At 26.3% G+C, this 19,265-nt stretch overlaps 6 protein-coding genes across 6 annotated transcripts; 2 read left to right on the top strand and 4 right to left on the bottom strand.

Moving 5' to 3' along the window:
• Positions 1 to 1,981: 1,981 nt before the first annotated feature.
• On the top strand, positions 1,982 to 2,236 carry OCT59_015667 (uncharacterized protein; the record flags this gene model as incomplete). Its single annotated transcript, XM_066140181.1, has 1 exon — positions 1,982 to 2,236. One exon carries the CDS (start codon positions 1,982 to 1,984, stop codon positions 2,234 to 2,236), a length of 255 nt encoding a protein of 84 aa, XP_066002988.1.
• A 1,921-nt stretch (positions 2,237 to 4,157) lies between these two features.
• Positions 4,158 to 5,160, bottom strand: OCT59_015666 (uncharacterized protein; the record flags this gene model as incomplete). Its single annotated transcript, XM_025330886.2, has 2 exons — positions 4,158 to 4,619; positions 4,690 to 5,160. 2 exons carry the CDS (start codon positions 5,158 to 5,160, stop codon positions 4,158 to 4,160), a joined length of 933 nt encoding a protein of 310 aa, XP_025166948.1.
• Positions 5,161 to 6,555: 1,395 nt separating this feature from the next.
• On the bottom strand, positions 6,556 to 6,996 carry OCT59_015665 (uncharacterized protein; the record flags this gene model as incomplete). Its single annotated transcript, XM_066140180.1, has 1 exon — positions 6,556 to 6,996. One exon carries the CDS (start codon positions 6,994 to 6,996, stop codon positions 6,556 to 6,558), a length of 441 nt encoding a protein of 146 aa, XP_066002987.1.
• A 2,584-nt stretch (positions 6,997 to 9,580) lies between these two features.
• Positions 9,581 to 15,096, top strand: OCT59_015664 (uncharacterized protein; the record flags this gene model as incomplete). Its single annotated transcript, XM_066140179.1, has 12 exons — positions 9,581 to 9,695; positions 9,785 to 10,547; positions 10,622 to 10,896; positions 10,963 to 11,092; positions 11,169 to 12,285; positions 12,380 to 12,773; positions 12,838 to 12,966; positions 13,048 to 13,910; positions 13,984 to 14,008; positions 14,095 to 14,194; positions 14,272 to 14,574; positions 14,646 to 15,096. The coding sequence occupies 12 exons, from the start codon at positions 9,581 to 9,583 to the stop codon at positions 15,094 to 15,096; spliced, it is 4,665 nt and encodes a 1,554-aa protein (XP_066002986.1).
• Positions 15,097 to 15,712: 616 nt separating this feature from the next.
• OCT59_015663 (uncharacterized protein) lies at positions 15,713 to 16,174 on the bottom strand (the record flags this gene model as incomplete). Its single annotated transcript, XM_025329570.2, has 3 exons — positions 15,713 to 15,857; positions 15,935 to 16,098; positions 16,172 to 16,174. The coding sequence occupies 3 exons, from the start codon at positions 16,172 to 16,174 to the stop codon at positions 15,713 to 15,715; spliced, it is 312 nt and encodes a 103-aa protein (XP_025166950.1).
• Positions 16,175 to 17,112: 938 nt separating this feature from the next.
• On the bottom strand, positions 17,113 to 19,152 carry OCT59_015662 (uncharacterized protein). The gene has a single exon (XM_025334063.2). The coding sequence runs from the start codon at positions 19,049 to 19,051 to the stop codon at positions 17,522 to 17,524; it is 1,530 nt and encodes a 509-aa protein (XP_025166951.1). The 5' UTR covers positions 19,052 to 19,152; the 3' UTR covers positions 17,113 to 17,521.
• Positions 19,153 to 19,265: the final 113 nt, after the last annotated feature.

Raw genomic sequence — 19,265 nt, 5'->3', positions numbered from 1 at the left:
CAATTGATCACACAGAATACCTCAATTGAGTTCACACAGAAAAAGCTCACACAGAACTATTCTCAATTGATCACACAGAAAACCTCAATTGAGTTCACACAGAATTATTCTCAATTGATCACACAGAAAACCTCAATTGAGTTCACACAGAATTACCCTACCATCATATTTATAGTGTCGGTTTTTGGGTACACTTTTTATCCTTAACTTAACCTCAATTATTTATAAAAATTATTTTTAATCCTTAATTCATGGGACTTATTTACAATATTCTATTAAAACCCCTTCTAACTTGATTAGCCTCGCATTTCCCTTGATAATCAATTACTACCATACATATTTGGTTCATATGTATGAAAATTATTATAATAATAATTTTTCATTGACTTATCAGCCGGTGGTCAAGTTAGATCAAAAATTTAATTTTTAACATTATCTCTTCATACATTTATGGTCATACTTACCCAAATTAATACTTTTTACATTGGTAACCATTATTTTTACGTATCCTTTAAAATATTTAACTTTATTTTATTAAAATTTAACGTTAATACACCTTAAATTCTTTTTTAACCAAGACTTAGAACTTTTAATTTTATAATTCCTTAACTTCGTCGATCCTTTATTTGTAACTTCTAATGATCACGTGGGGGTGATCATTTTCTTTTCTCAGAGATCCTGTACTTATAACCTGTAGTGATCATGTGGGGATGATCACTTTTCCTTTCTCGGAGCATGCACCACTTGTAACACCTGAGCCCATAGAGAATTATGTTTGCCACCTCAGGTATTAACAAAATGACTCTTTATTAATAATATAAATAAATACAATAATATGCTTGGTTTAATAACATCAAATAATAAAATAAATAATTCATAACAAAATTCGTCCAGTTTTCTCTCTCTCCCCTTTCCAAAAGGTGATCTTCACGCCCTTTTATGTTTGTTTTTGTGTAACTAAATTCATAATTTCGATTCATGGATTTAAATTATTAAAGTATTTCCATTGTTTTAAAGTATTTCCATTAACTTAATTTTGTATCCATTTGATCATCATGAACTCCTGAATTATGATTTATAATATTAACGTAGTGATCAACAAATTAATCACTTGACACCTCAGATCACTTGATTTCATTCAATTTAGTATCTTTCGGATCTTCATTTATCCTTAGATCTCGTGACTAATAGTTTAAGGTCATCACGGACCAATTACCTTAATCCATGTGATTATTAGTTTAACGACTTCTCGGTCCAATTAAAATAAAAATAAAAATAAGTTAAAATTTTATACACTAAGACTAAATGTAATACTGCGCCCCACAATTAATAAATTTACTAGGTATACTACGGCATTACACCGGCTAAAATTATTTCCATAAAGTAAATTAAAATGTCAATCACGATCACGTGTTCAAATAGGTTAATCGCGATGCATTAAATAAGATCATATGGGCGGATTTGACTCAACAACATCACCCCCGTAACAAATAATATGCATTCACGCCCCATCAATTTTATATCACATCAAATATAGAATTTGATTGGTTTTTTAAAACACTTACATATTGCCTGAATAAGAAACTGCGTTTTGATAAATTTTTGATAAAATTAAATGATGTAAAAAACGCGAGTATGAAATTTTTTGTTTTATACGCGTTCCATATATAATGCCATTTACTTGTTTTCTTTGTCCTGCTAATTCTCCCAAAACTTTTTCATCTAAAAGCTCACTTTTTATTCATGAAAGGGCCGTTCACCCAAATAATAAAATAATACCTCACTCACAATGTCTAACTTCTCCATCTTTATATGATATTCACCACTTTAAACAATCTTTTGTAATGCAGTTAAAGGCACGTTTACAATTTCATAGAAGTGAACCTCGAGTAAAAACATTAAAAATGGAACCCTTTTCCGAAGGACTTTTCATTATTTTATTTTATAATTAACCAACTTTCAATATTCACCAGCAAAAAGAATGTATACTTGTAAGTTCAAAGGTAGTCAGGGATATGAACGACTAGGTATTCTTTTTGAAAATAAAAACTGGGGTAGTAAAAAGCGACGGACGGGTACGTGTGCATATGTTTTGATGCAAAATATGCAACAAACCTATGATGTAACTTTCTGTTGGAAAGAACGTGTATACAAAGATCCTGATATGCATCTACGTTGTGGTTCAATGCGCTTTGAATTTAATGTTGATGTAAGAGATTTTGTAGAAGGTAATTGAAAATCTCTTTATTTATGTATATAATAATTTTAGAACACTTAAGAATGTAAATAAAAAATTAGAAATAGAAATTTAAAATTAGAAATAAAATTAATTAAAATTGTACAAATTAAGCAAGATAAAACAAAAAATTTTTTTTTATTTACATGATTTTTACATTATTAGAGTATTTACAAAAAGTTCGTATATCTTATCATCACCATACGACATCATTTCACCCGCCAACACTATTAATAAGAAATACATGATTTTACCTTATAAAGCTACTAGGCTTTATTTCCATTGTTTTTCGTGTATATTTATTTAATTGGAGTATTATGTATATGATAGAATAATTGCCGGTTTTCATAACAGAGAATATCGTGAATTACGGGTTTTTTTTGATTTTCCTCCACCCATTGTTGTTCCTCCAAAAAATAATCGTACCTAAAATAAAAGTATGATAATTAATTTAAAATAAAATTACAAATTGTGAAATTAGATAAAAATTGCTTAAATTTACCTGTTGATGGTTTTTTTTTTCTAAACTTGATGTTGAAAAATGCCGCAATACCATCCCTTTTTGTTTTAGATATCGCATAAATTGAGGCACATGCTGAGCAAATACATGCATGTATGGAGTAACATCTGTGCGCAAATACATTCCTTCTTGTTGATTAGCACTATTCATATTACCAATAGTAGGACGACAAAAATCACGAATCCATTGCTTTGCATCAGCTTCAAATTGGTCAATCTCCTCATCTGTTATAGATTTTTGATGCATTAATTTATAAAGACAATAAAATTCACGCCAAAGATGCTCAATATCTTGTCCTCTTGTAGCTTGTTGTCCATCAAAAAGATGTTTTATCTGAAAATCTTTCAATATCTTTTCCTTGTCAGGACCCATAAGAGATGTCCATTCCCATTTTCCATTTTTCGTAGTAGGAGGGTAAAATTCAAAATGAACATGCAGCCTTTTCATTTCTGCAATTATCAATATTTGTGTATTATTTGCAAAATCTTTTTTTTTGATAAGTTCGTAAAATAAACATTGAAAAAGTACATCAGAGATCCGCAACATAAGATGCAATTCATCAATAATCCAATTATTTTGATCAATTTCTTGAAAAAGCATTGCATTTTTACATCCTATAATAAATTTAATTATTAATTTATATATTAAATAAAAATATACATTTAATTCCATATACATACCGTGTGTATTTTTTGAATTTAACCATACTTTATCCATATTATATCTCTATCTCATCTTTATGACAATTACAATATAAACAAAAGTAATTGGATGTTGCAGCATTTATTCCCAGAACTAATGCTACAAATTTCCAATCACCCGAAAAAAATAATTCAATGGGCCAAATTGTATTATTTGAATCTTTATATCCATTAGTCTTTAATTGTTCAAGTTCATGTGAAAATTTGGCCGATACAATAGATAAAGAATCATAAGATTCTTTTCCTAAATATAAACAAATACTACATAAAATAAATATTAATTAAATAAACATTCACAGTAATATGTAACAATACTTAATATTAAAAATTAAAGGCATATATAATACCTGTATTGATGAGCAGGACTTAAAACTGCCTCTTCTTCATTAAGAATACACATAGTAAGCATTACATGCTTTTGCTTTCGCCCCACATTTCTCCCATCTCCACCCAATTTTATATTAATCTTATCACCAATTTTTAAAACAGGCGGTGTTGAAGTTGTTAAAATAGGAATTATAATGTCTAATAGAGAAATAATAGATCGAAATGCACCATTACCTACATCATCATCATTAAATTCTATTCCACTAATATGATCTTGTTGATTCCCATCATCATTGTCATCATCAAAATTAACATTATTAATATTAAATGATTTGATTGGGATAAGTGAATTCATTGTTTTTGTAATTTCATTTCATCGTTTTTCAATTACATATTCTCTTATTAAATTTGGAACAGCTTTGGCTAATCTGCGATAACTATCACGCGAAATTAATGTTTCATCACAGGCACGAATAATTGAATCTAAGTGTTGTGTAAAATCAGTTATATTGTCAGAATGAAAATTCAATTCAACTATTTCACCATTAATTTTAAGAATTATAGCTTCAAGACTTGCAATAATTTCTTCAGATGATGAGGTGAATTTATTTTCTTTGAGAATTGTTAAAGTTTGTGTAGCAATCTCCTTTCCAATCATTGAAATGCGTTTATTTTTTTGTGATTGTGATGTAAGTTCAGTAAAACATCGTTTACGATTAGCAGGTATTTGTTGTGGCTGAGAAGCAATAATTTCGCGGATTTGTTGTAAAAAACTTGTGTCTAAACCAAAAAGTGTTGTTCCAGAAACTCGTGAATTAGGTTTATTACATATTTCCTATAATAAATAAAGAATATAAAAGTGATAAATATAACATAATTTAATTGTACAAAATCATCAAACTTACTTTTAAAAATAAAGAACCTGCAGCTCCAGCTGATGACAAACTGTAACTTGATCTTATTTGGCCATTTTCATCCGTCCATTCAACAGTATATCTAACTACAATTTTACGTGAAAATTGATACTGTGTTTTGCACAAAACTGTTAATCCATTTAATACTGTTTCTACTTGATAATTATTTGGAACCTTATAATTTATTCCCTTTTCTTTTCTAGTATAAATTACTCTTGTAGGGTATTGACCAAGAGATATTATTTTATATGACTGAGGATAATTTTTACCACCAAATACTCTATTAGCATGAATATATGGACTAGTAGGATAATTATGGAAAAAGGAATGTTGTGTATTTTCGTCATTAACTAAAATAAGTTCTTCATTTGGAGTTTTTTGAAAGTAGTCACAAATAATAGGAGTTTGAAACTGCAATATATTATCCGGAACTTCATGGTCACTTAAAGGATTTCGAAACATAATAGACTAATAAAATTCATTTTGTTAGAATATTGTATAAAAAATTTTAGGACACAAGTATACTCAAAAAATATTTTACAATTTAAACTTACCGGTTATTACTTTGTCAATTTAAAAATTTTTTATTTCCTTTTTAAAATATATTCGCCTTCCTTTTTTGAATACACATAAAAGTAAACAACTTTTAACATTAAGAATAGGATCGGAGTATGATTAACTTTGGAAAGAGACTTGTCAAAATAAGAGGAGACGTTATTAATAAGGGGGCGTGTTGCATTTATTTTGACGGTGTTTATCACGAGGTAATCACATGTAAATAATACAATTTTTTTAAATATCACATCGATGATAATATGGAAATGAGTTACAGTACATCCGCCCATATGTTAATTCAAAATTTATAATCTCTACGAGAAAATGTGACATAAAATTTTGATTTTTCAATTTTTAATTGATTGTAAACATTTATTACTATTAAAGAAAATTTCTAACGAAATCTTCCATCAAATCCCTATTAAAAAAAAAAATTTAAAAAAGATTTTTTCCTATTAAAAAAATCCTCAAAAGAATTTCTATATCAAAAATAATTTCTCTCCTATTAAAAAAAAAAAATTTCCTGTTAAAAAATTTACTAATGAAATGGTCTATCAAAAAAAAGAAATCTTTCCTATTAAAAAGAAATTCTACAGTGAAATTTCTATCAAAAAAAAAAAAAAAAAAATTCTCAGCGAAATAATTTATCTCCCTATTAAAAAAAAATCTCTTCTGTTAAAAAAATTTTCTAACAAAATTATCTATCATTTATTAAAAATTCTCCAATGAATTTTCTATGAAAAAAAAAATTTTTTTATTTTTTTAATTAAATTTAAAAACAATACTTTTTTTTCGCATTTAAAAAAGTGATGTGATATGTTAAACCCCAGATAATCGGTAAGACGTTATATATGGAATCTAAAAGATTTGATTTCCATTTATCATTGTATGAAAGTGGCATGTTGTTTTATAACAAGTGACGTCGAGTTTACAACATGCTTTTGAATTGTACGGTACGCCATAAATATCATGTGCTTTACTAGTCTCTGAAGTTTTTTTTTTTAATTGATAAACGTATTTTTTATTTCTGTAAATGTAGGAGAACAAATTACTTGATAAATACAAAAAAATACATTGAAATTTAGCTGAAAACTAATTCCACTGAATCTCTCCATACCAAAATCTTCGTATAATAAAACGAAGTGATGACTAACGTAAATCCGGACCCATGATCATTGATTTTGTAGCAGCTACTTCCCATAAATCTTCTTTCCATTGATTCTTTTGGTCCTTGTCCATTATATCTTGTATCACCTGCGTCGTTTTTGTTACAAATCCATATGTGTTCCCACGTTTCCTCTTCTATTGCACAACGTAAACACTCCTTATTTGGTATTCCCCATACTTTCTGCATCCACAACACCACAAAAATTCTTTAACTCTAAAACACCTTATCGCCGCATCTTCCCTATTTGTAACATTTCTAGACGTCGTGATTTCATTATTGATTAATTTAAAGGATTTCGTCCAATCTATGAGTGCATTACTTCCATTTGAGTTGATGAAACAATCTTTGACATAGTCCAAAAGCATTAAATCTATCTTGGTGATATTATAACTTAATTCTTTAAACCAAAATATATACGCTCCTTCTATCGGAATATAATTCCACCTTAAGCTATATTCATCTACCAAAATGTGATTGACGTTGATTTCTACTTCCTTAATCGTAAATTTACAACTAACCAACTCCTTTATTATACTAGTCTCTGAAATTATTTTTCCATCATTTTCTCTTCGCATATACAAAGAAGTTTACGTTAAAAATGAACTTTTTTGAGATCCTTTTAAAAGTTTGGATAAATATATAGTTTTAATAACAAGAATATATGTAATTTTGCAAGAGAAAAAGATTTTTTAAGGGTTTAATGGTAGTTAGTATTCAGGTAGGTTTTGTATAAACACAAAAAAAAAATGATTTTTTTAATAAAAAAGAATTTTATTTCAATAAAATTTAATGAAAATCCTTTAACTAATAATAAATATTTTATTTTTAGGTGTAACATTTCAAAAGAAACAGCTTTTATTAAGTTAATAAGATCGATCACCCAATTAGATTTTTGTTTATTATTGAATTTATCGAATTTTCTCTATTTTTAATATGAAATAATGATAAAATTTTATTTATTATAGGAAAAAAAGAAGGAAAGAGTATTATTAGATTTATTTTTGGATAAGAAATTTGTTTTAAATTAAAAAAAACTACAAAATTTTCATTATTTTTAGTAAATCCACTTTTGACCAATCATGTTTTAATATTAGATTCCTATTTATTTCATCACGAAATTTTTTTTTTTAATATTCAAATTGTTTTTTAAATAAGAAAATAGTTTGTTTTGTAAATAAAATCATTGAAATAATAAAGAATTTATAATACTATTATACAAATAAATGAAAAAAAGGAAACTTTTTCTTTATAGATTCTGGGTTTATTTGAAAATTTACTTGAGTTAATATTTTTTTCAAGCTTTTTTTTGTTATAAAATTATATAAAATACTTACTGAAGTTTTAAATTATTTACTATATTTGACAAATTTCAATTCCTTATTTTTTGCAAAAAAAAATGTACTAACTTCTAGTTAAGATTCACCTTAAAAAACAAAAAGCATTTGAAGAAATTCAATACACTCTTAGATGTCGTCAAGAAGTATTATTTTCTATATTTAGTTTGAAGGTTATTTTATATAAATGCGATGTTACATTTGACCTTAATTTTTCAATTTTTATCAAATTTGGGCCGGCATTATAAAATTGGCCTGAATTAAGGAAAATTTTGACCAGAATTATGATTTCGAAATCATCAATTTTGACCAAAAAAAATTTATTTTAGCCGATTATTTATAATTAGTATATAGAATTTAATAAAGTTTAATAAACAACGTGCGGCCGTAAAAAAAAAAAAAATTTTTTTAGCCGATTTTGATCTACATACATAAACCATATTAATAACTATACAGAAAAATTTGCCCTTAAATTTTATTACATGCGCAGTGAATGATATGTTACAAATATAAAACGTATTATATTGGTATCATTAACAAGTAACGCAGGTACTATTAACATAATTAATTTAGAATGATCGACATCAAATCACGTGAACGTGACATTTTTCAACTACCCCAACGGCACCCAGAAAATTCTTCGAACTCGGCCGGCGTTATGCACTGACACGTGATCGAAGAATTTAGGATGTGATGAATAAAACGTGACAAATAGAATTTCATCTACTTGAAAAAATCTAAGTCCCTCAGATAAATATAAACAGTGAAACTCGGACAGGGCGTGACAATGTGATAAATAAAAACAGATCACGTGATCGAAGAATTTTTCTGGGTTATATCATTTTTCTGCGGTGATGATGCCTTAGAGTACATATCATGTGACGATCATGTAATCTTTTTTTTAATTAATGAATAGAATTTTGTGAATTTGTGATACTTTGAGGCTGAAACCATATTTGACATCTAAACAATTTTGGTAAAAAATAATAAAAAACTAAAAAAAACTTCTGCATGAATTTTTCTAAACATATGTAAAAGAAACGGTAAAAAATACCAGATTTTTTAAACAAAGGGAAAGAAATCAATCTTATAATTATTCTGTTTTATTTCTTTTATTTCGCGATTTTTTCTTGTTCATCAAACAAAAGATTTTTCGAATGTATCATTATCATCATTGTTACAAATAACGATAAACGTTTATACTTTCGAGCTCAAATAAGGCGACAACTATCTAAAATGGACTTTTTTTTTTTAATATTTATCTTGATCTTTAACTACTGATTATCATTTCATTGAAAATTTCTTAAAAAAGAACAATAAAATATTTTCCTGATTCTTAATACAGCAGGATTTTTTTTCCGTTTTTTTTTCCGGGTCGATCATATCCAAATTTGATTTTTTCAAAGAAAAAAAAATTATAATTTCATTCTGATGAACATTTTTGTCGTGTATGCATGCATGTAGTCTGCATTATGATCACCGACGTGCAAAATTTTCAGTTATGGTTAAATCCTACTTTCGCTGTTTTACTAATTTAGATTTTTAAATAAAAAAATTAAACGCGTAAATCCTTCTTTTTTGGATAATGCCAGGTGGAATTACATAATTCTGGCCCTGAAGAGATGCGTAGTGCTAATAATGAGTACCGATTCTCTTGTTAACTATTTATTATATTACTCAGAGCCTTCCGTGTTACTGCAGATTAAAGATTAGATTTTTTTTAAAATAAATTGAGTACTTTCACGGATTTTACTTTCTTCATCTCTTCTTAAATTAAAAATGAGGTTATATTTTTATTAGCTAAAAAACTTTTTTAACAAAAAACATGGAAGCCAACGAAATAAACATAAATTATGAAAAAGATGATATCACTATGAATAAGGAAGATTATCAAATTGAACTTTGTCAAGATGGAAGATTTGCTGCTACATTCGATACAGGTAAAAAAAAACACATGAGTTTTATTAGTAGTAAATAATTATGCGACTTAAATATATATTGATAAGTTTTTTTAAAAAAAATTAAATAGCAAACCTTTTGATCAAAATATTGCAGAATACTGATTATCGTCCATTTATATTCAACAAGAAAAAGAATTTCAGAAATGAAAATGAATTTGAAGAATCCGTCGAAATTGATAAAACAATCGCTTATTTTAAAATAAGAGATGATTTTAGTATTGATAAGCTCTACGACCATGACCCTCCTCCATTTGATGGCAACAGCGTTGGCTCTTCAGACTGGGATGAAAAAGGAACAAGTGAAGATAATTTTAGATGGTCTTTTGATATATCAAATATGCACAAGAATAATGGCAAATATTTTATTTTTGTTGCCGTATCCCGCATAAACATTAATGAGGATATGAAAGGAAACGATAAGCAGAAAAAGGATGATAATGGGAAATCTGGCTATGAAAGAGAACAATTTAGCAAAAAGATATTTAAATGTCCTAACGAACATGAAAAAAGAATAGATATAACTAACGGGCATGAAAATATACCGTCAGATAACACAACATATGAAAGTAGAAAAGGAATCGTTATTTATCGTATTGAATTCGTAAATAAATGTCAAAAAGAAAAGAATGAAAATGGAGAGGATGAAAACGAAGAGAAGGAAAATGGAGTGAAGGAAAAAGAAGAGAAGAAAAAAGAAGAGAAAAAAGAAAAAAGAAAAGAAGAAAAAAGAAGAAGAAGAAAAAAGAAGAGAAGAAAAAAGAAGAGAAGGAAAATAAAGAGAAGGAAAAAGAAGAGAAGGAAAAAGAAAAAGAAAATTATGGTCTTAGCGCTGTGACTTGTTATCATTATAACAAAATTTCAGGAATATGTAAATTCATTGAAGCTTCAAATGATGATGATTTAAGTAAAGATGATTCAAGTGAATACAATTCACATTATTCTGAACTGAGTAGATTTATAATATTGAATTTCCGTGGAATGTATAATATTGAATTTGATGATGATTATGATTTTTTGAAATTGAATGAAAAATTTGAATATCCACAAAATATTAGATTTATATTAGATAATTGGTATACATTTGCTGAATTTGCTAATTGTATGAGTAGACTTCTTTCGTGTATTTATGATAAATATTTTTTGGTTACACGATATAATAATGACGTGCAATCGCTTGAAGGTAATTGTTTATTTATTTCGTCAGATTAATGTTAAAAATATATTATTAATATGATATAATTTTTAGTTTATGATCTGGCAAAAATGGAGCATTTAATCGGTGCAAGACTTGTTGAAAATATCGTAAATGAATATAATGATTATTTTTTTTCAGTTAGTAGTTTACAACTTTGTTTTACTCAAGTTAATATTGTTAAGTAAGTTGTTTGTTACAAGTTATTAATAATTTTTGATTGGTGCGTAATTTTACATTATTAATTTTAAATTTATTAGGTTATTTCATATAGAAAATGGTTTGGAAATCGCATCAAAAAAATTTGAAGAACTAGAAAAAATTTATTTGTTGGAATTTATTGATAGTGATGAAAATTTACTTATAATAGGCGAAGGCCAAGATCTAAAAAAAGGCAAAGATCAAGAAAGTACCAAATATAAGGAAGACAAAAAAGTGCTGAAGTTTATAATTTGGGATCTGTACAATACCGGCGAACATGAATTAGTGGAGTTATACGATTTTCCAATCACTAAAGCTAATATAGATGATATTTACACTCGTTTAGCCATAACTTCAGGAAATATTTTACAAATCGATGATGATGGAAAAGTTTCATCGGTTCTTAAAAAAGTTGAAAAAGAAATCAATAGGAAAAAATTAGATAAAGCTGCAGATCCAAATATAGATTTAGAAGAAATTTTAAGAAGTGCGAATGGGAAATATGATACAAATCGTACTATATATTACGATGAAAATATAAATTTCAAAGTTAATGACAGAGAACCATGGTTACCGGGTGGTAGTGAAAGGACTTCTTATTGTCTTTATTATAGTGAAAAAGGAACAGAAACAGAAACTTTACAACTTATTGTTGGTAGGTCGACTATTCAAATTTGGCATCAAATAAATGATGATTGTAAAAACAAAGATGAGCTTCCTAACAAAGGGGAAGCCTTTCTTGAATATATATGGTCAAACCGTATTCCAATATGGCAAGAAGGAGAAATAACGAGATTAAGAATTAAAGATTTTGAATATGGACCAGATTATGTATCAGAAAGTAAAATAAATGATTTTTATTTAAAGGTTTATTGGATTGAAAGAAATGATAGTTTAGAACCGGAAAAACTTACAAAAATGACAGAGCATGACGAAATAATGAAAGAAAAATTAGGAAAAATTATTCTGATTAATGAAGATAATTACCTAAACGAAGAACAGAAAGAGGAAAAAAGACAAGAAATAACAAATAATTATTTAAATATAAAAATACGAGAAAAAGTGATTCAAGGGAAAGATGTTATTAAAAAATCTCATGTAGCAAGACACGCTTGCAAAGCGTTAGAACATATAAGAAAACGTTATAAAAGTAAAGGCGATGCAGATATTTATAAAGTAAGTTAAACAAGAAAGAATTTAATTAAAGTTTATTGTTTTTTTTTGGAAATAATACTATTAACACTCATTAACACTTCTTATTAATAAAAAGTATAAGAGGTTGACTAACTATATCGAACATATAATCTGGAAATTTGCTAAATATGAACCAGAAAATTTCAGATTATTAGATATTCGATATAATCTTATGAAAAGTTTAATACTTGCTGATTGTGATCGTTTAATAAAATTTATATTATTTGGATATGAAGAAACCGCCAAAAATAAAATTGATTACAGACATGTACCAAGTAATAAATTATGGCCAGGAAAAAAGTTTTTAAAAGAGGATGACCTTAACTTTAGCAAAAGAGATGAGCTAAAAAAGCCAGAAAATAAAATGGAACTAACAATTTATTATTGTAAAAATAAATACCTTGACTTTTTCAAAATAGAGCCAAAAAAGCCAGAAAATAATATGGAACTAGCAATTTATTATTGTAGAGGTAAATCTAACTTCAGGATGCAATATTATTGATTATAATCAAAATAACATTATTTTATTTATAGGCCGTGAGCTTAAAGATGCGATTATTGTTGCTTATCTTTTGGAATATTACTCTAGAAATCCTACGAATTGTGTAGGTTGGATGTGTACCGTTTCTAAGGCAATTCCTTTATTATTTGAATATAATTATGGTTCGTTTTTCTTTTTTAATTTTAATTTTATTTTCATCCAAAATTTGTGAAATTTATAAATTTTTTTTACATGAAACTTAGACGATTTTGCCAGAAAGTTATTTATCAGATGTTTTACGGATCAGGGTCTCTCGGGTCAAGATCCTGACGAAATTCTTCCAAAAGGATACTCAGACTACAATAGTGACACCAAATTTAAAACTTTGATACCTTTAGTTAAGTTGAAGTCTGATGTTAAACTTAAGTGGTACGATATTTGGAAGAAATTTGAAGATTTAATAAATAAATTCGAAGGATATGGAAACTTCGAAGAAAAATCACCATTAGCTTTACGAGTTGTCCCATTTCCTGGTTTTACTTTAAATAACATTAAAATGGCCAAAAAAAAGTATAACTTATTTAGAAACATTTTAAATCATTTTTCTTCTATACTTCTACCACCACCGCGCCAAATCAAACAGGATGAAACGAATAAGTTGAGTCCTTTTACTAGGATGATACAGTATGAGAATAATGATTATATTTATGACAATCCAGCAATTGAAGCGGTTATCAATTTTCGTTGGCGGAAAACAAAATATTCCTTGTATTTTCTCTTCCTTCGTTTTCTCATTTTTGCCATTTGTTTTGTGTTAGTTAGTTGGGCATATTTGAATCGTGGTTTTATTGTAAATGGAAATTTTTTATTAGTTTTGATTATTGTATTCTATTATTTGGCAATTTATCTATTTATTATTGAAGTGAAACAGATTCGTTATCGTGGACCTAAAAAATATATTCTTGACTTATTTAACAATTTTGATATGATTTCTATTATACTTCCTGTAATGGTAATGTCGATGATGCTTGATGATTTTCAGCTTTCTGATGGTTATGGAAGTGTTAAGGAAACTAGTTTAGTTGTGGAGATATCATTCTCAATTTTTTTGCTTTGGATTGAATTGGTAACTTTGATCTGTATGTGATTATTTAAGCTTTTACATAAGAATAATTAATTAACTATTTTAATAATTTCAGATTCTCTATCTTCGGCTAATACCAGGTAAAATACAAAATTAATATAAAAAAATGTTACTATTTTATTACATCATTATATTATTGATTAACCTATTCTTTTCCACTTGTTAGTCATTGGAATTTACGTATATCATGTCATAATTGTCTTCAAAACCATATTTCCATTCTTTTTGTTTATTTTAATTGTGATATTCGCATTTGCACATACAATGTAAAAACTTTTTTCTGATTCATTAATTTCATCTTAGATTTAACTAAGGTTAACTTTTTTTATTTAATTTTATGTAGGTTTGTGTTGCTCAGAAATCCTACGAATATTATGATCAAAGATACTACTACATATAGTGGAAATGCTACAAATACTTTAACAAATGAGACACTTCATATTGATCTTACAACTAATTTTGATCCTACGTCTAATGATAATCCGTTCACATCCTTTTCTAAAGCAATGATGGCTACATATTTTTGGATTAATGGTAATTGGGTTCAAAGAGATGAGTTTGATTATTGGGCTGTTGATGTACTTACTTTGATTGCTAGCATACTTCTTGTAATCGTTTTACAAAATATGGTGATTGCTTATATGAGGTAATTTTATTCAATAATTTAGCAAATACAACTTATTCGATATTCACTTTAACTGCTTACTATCTTTTTAGTAATGTATATGAAGATACCATAGCTAAAAGTAGACAAATTTTATTAAGGCACAAAGCAAATTTCATATCAGATTATGAAGCATTACATATTTATTTTTCGAAACCTGGACTTGAACCAAAACATATTTATTTCTTTAGTAAAGCTGACTATTTTGAAGAGTGGTATAATACAAGAAGTGATAATGATAAGGGACCTATCTATAAAAATTTTGAAATCAACTCTACACTTGCGTTAAGTAGTATTTATAAAGAAACAAATTGTGACAAATATTCACTTTTAACATATGATGATAATAATATTAAAATGATAGTTGAAGATTATATTAAATTAGTGGGTGAGAATACTGATGATTTGATTAAAAGAGTTATAGATATTGAAGAATTTGAAGATATGAAAATTGATTTGGATCATATATTAGAAAAATTGAAGAAAAAAATTTATAAACTTTGATTTGTAGATAGATTAATTAGTAATAGTTTATGCCGAATTCGTAATTATTTAAGTCCTTAGTCAAATTTTACATTTTTTGGGGGCGTCTAAAAATCACGTGATTTTGTATAATTTACATTTTTATTGCTGATATAGAAACGTTTGAAATCATATTGAATATAAATATATAGTATATGATTTTCCTCACTCGAAGTAAAACAAATAGCTTATTTTAAAACTTTTTATATACTATCGCAAAAATAAAGTTCCAAAAGTAAATTTAAATCATTTAACTTTATACATTTTTTCAGTTATTAAATTTTTCATTATCACGAACTGTAGTTAATCACATTTAACAATTGGAAGACTTTCCAAAGTTAAAATAATTATTTTCTAATATACTGTATAAACTTTTTTTCGCAAACATTTGTTTTAAGTATAGATTGTTTAATAATCGAAAACTATTTGAGTACTATTTGCTTCATTAATTTTACTTGGAAAACAAACCTCTATCAGAATGCACAATTAATTATCCTATGAGACACTTTAATTTTAGCTCTATTAATATCTGAAAAGCTAAATCTATTGTATTATATATTATTAATATAAATTTTTGTTAAAAGACAAATATTTTTCATTATTTTCTAACAACTTTTTCAAGAAAATTCTTAGCTTCAATAATTTTACTAGCTAAATAAGGAGAACCACCTTTATCAGGATGATTAAGCATCAAAGTTTTTCTATAAGCCTCTTTAATTTTAGCTCTATTAATATCTCTTTCTCTATTTATAAAATTTCTTTGTTAATAAAAAAATATATTGCTTTTAAATAAATAAAATTACTTAATAAAAAAACATACTTTAAGCCTAAAATTAAGGCAGCTTCTCGTTTATTCATTTCATTATCAAACCCTCCTTTATAATATACACTTCTAATAGTTCTTGATGGTTTATATTTCTGTGTAGCTTTTATCGAAAATCTACCAGCTGTTCCTATCCCTACTCCAATAAGAAATGGTGTTGCCTAAATCAATTAAATTAAATTTTTATTAATAAAAAAAAAATTTTTTTATATATATCTTGATTAAATTATTTACCATATTTTTGTATTTTTTTTTTTAAAAAAAGAATTTTAAAAATTTTCAAAAGAATTGATTTGGGCGTATTTATAATCAATTAGATAAGACAGATCATATGACAAACAAGCAATGATGGAAATTTGTTTCAAGGGAGTTGAATTACAACAATAGTATAAACAATGTTAGTCTCAAATGGAGATTTTTTTTTTCAAGGTAAGATAAATAGTCTGACCAAAAAAAAAAAATTACTCACGTGAACCTATAATCTAGAAATTTTTACTCATTATGTATCACAGTGATATTTATATGATATTGTATTTATTTGTTCGTTTAAGCAGCATTTCTAAGAAAGCATACACTCGTCAAATATTTTATTGATAATTTATCAAATAAATATTTACCAAATTTTATTTAATCGAAAAAAAAAACATTTTAAAAAATCAAGTAGTTACTCCAATGATCATTTTCATTATTAGATAGTTTAAGGTACTCTCTATGAAATTTCAAGTATAATGTTGCGTTTGTGAAAACTAATTAAGTGGGGCGAATGGACATTTAAATTTAGTTATTGTTTCGATGACTGATATTTTATAATGAAATGTGTATTAGTTCCTATTGATCACCGCAATATTACTAATGACTGACGACCGACCGCAGTATTCTGTCTATTTATTGGATAAATGTTTGATAGAAGCACCTTGGATTCAACAGAGTTATTTTCGTGGAGTTGTTCCACTCTACCTACTATATAAATTATTATTGTAAGCTATATTGATTTACCTGGTTTGAGTTCAATTTCATTTTATTATTTTTATTACTTGAAAAAATACGAAAAAAGGACAATTATAGTATATATGATTACAGACTATACGCTGCTGATCTCCTGATTTTCACCTGATCTACAGGCATAAAAGTACCGAAGATCAGCAGAGCGAGCGTCATTCATTAATGAACAATTATTAAAGTATTAAATTTTATTAAATTTATCTTGCTAAATCTTAATTTTTGCTTGCGTTTGTGTGTGGTGTTTGTGATGTGATGTTTGTAGTGTTAGTGAAATTTTTTCTATACGTATTATATGTATTATATTAAAACGACAAATAAATAAATAAACAGATACGATTTGCGTGTTGTTTGTAAATTCTATCTACGAAAAAAAAGCATGAAACATGAAATGATAATATAAACGGACGATATTAAAATATTAACGAAAATCTATAAAGTATAAATATAAATATTAACGAAGATCTATATATAAGTATAAATAAGTAATAACGAAAATAAAAATTCTAAAAGTTCTAAATAAATAAATTATACGGAAATCTAAATAAATTTCAGCTTAGGAATATACTTGTCCGCGTTACGCATCTAAATGAATTCTATTCTAACTTCATCCCAATATTGACCTTTTTGATAATGATTTTGTAAACTTTTAACAAAATAAAGATTATTTTTAATAATATAATTATCGATAATATTAGAATAATCATTAAAATTCACATTTGTAGGTAATCTCCAAGATAGAATATTAATTTTATTTCTATTAATATTCAAAAAATCATTTAATCCATTTGGAGAAATAATCCAACCATTTACTTCAAGTGAAGTAATGGATTGAGGAATTTTTTTCAACCAATTATCAATATGAATTGAACCACCATCACTTTGTACGATAAATCTTTCTAATTTATTTAATGATTTGAATAATTCAAATAAAAGTAATAATTGATTGTAACCAATATCCAATCCAAGTGTGGTTAAATTATTACAATAATTTTTAATATGATGAAATATTGAGTTTGAAAGTGATGACGTATTTAAAATTAATTCGGATAAATTATTTCCTAGATTTTTAATTAATTCGAGAATTTCTTTCGTGGGATAATTTTCAGTATTTGAAAAATAATCATCATTATTAATTTCTAATGAAATTAATTTAGGAAATTCAATACTTAATAATTCTTTCATGACGTTATTGGTTAAATTATAACAATTTCTAAATCTAAGTTCTTTGAGATTTTCACTAAAATCGGAAATATATTTTAAGGCATTTTCATCTTTACCAAATGATACGTGATTAAAATGAATTTCTTTTAAAGTATTTTTTTGAGATTTAAGCGAAGAAAGAATTTCAGTTATTCCTTTACTAACTTGATTAATAGTCACTCTTTCAATTCCTTGTTGAGTTTTAATTAATTTACTGATAGTTGAATTTACAATGCCGACATTATCATTATTCCAATCATCATTTTCGAAAATGATTATATTCTTAATCGTTGTTGTTGATTGTGCTATTACTTTAAGTATTTCATTATTTGCATTATCATTTGAGCAATGTAATGTATTTAATCTGTTTAAACTAATATTTAAAGAAGAAGAAAATGAAATAAATTCACAACGAGTTCGTCTTCTTAATTCCCTTGAAATATCAATTTTTAAATATTCTAAAAGTGGAGAATTATTTAAAAACATTTTTAACATTTCCTTTGATAACATAATTGAAAATATTTGATCTTTTTTTGATGGAAAACTTTTGATTTCTTCATTATTCTCAGTTTTATCGTTATTAAATAATACCCAATCTAATATTGCATCATAAATCTTCATGAATGAAACTTTTTGAAGATATGAAGGATATTTAATGAGTGTTTTATTATGATTTACGGTACGAGTAATAGATTTTGTTTGTTCATCACAATAATTAAAATAAATTGTTACAAGTTTTCTTGGATTTTTCTTAATTATATTAAATGGATACTTCCATAATAATGGAATTATATGTTCACACCATGTACGATTAACTAATAAACATGAATATAACGTATTAATATCTTTTGAATTTATATGTGAAATTATTTCTCGAATAATATCATTAGGAATATGAGTTGTCGTATTCATTTTTTTTTATTTTATAGTAAAAAGAAAAAATTTCCCTTTTCTTTTTTTTTTAAAAAAAAAAATGAAAATGTGAAAAAAAAAGAGATTTTTGTTTTGATTCTGTGCTTCCTTTGGGCACTTGTATTATTTATGTATATTTTTTTTCTGCTTTACAAACATAATAAACATCTCAACTAAAAATAGATCTTAAAAATTAGGCGATCAGACCAAAATT

This window comes from Rhizophagus irregularis, chromosome 23 (assembly GCF_026210795.1).
Source record: "Rhizophagus irregularis chromosome 23, complete sequence".
NCBI classification, from domain to species: Eukaryota; Fungi; Glomeromycota; class Glomeromycetes; order Glomerales; family Glomeraceae; genus Rhizophagus; species Rhizophagus irregularis.
This window is presented reverse-complemented; position numbering and strand designations above follow the sequence as displayed.

Bases quoted from the DNA above. Each gene is read 5' to 3' on its own strand.
- OCT59_015662 (XM_025334063.2), bottom strand. From the start codon at position 19,051: ATGAATACGACAACTCATATTCCTAATGATATTATTCGAGAAATAATT.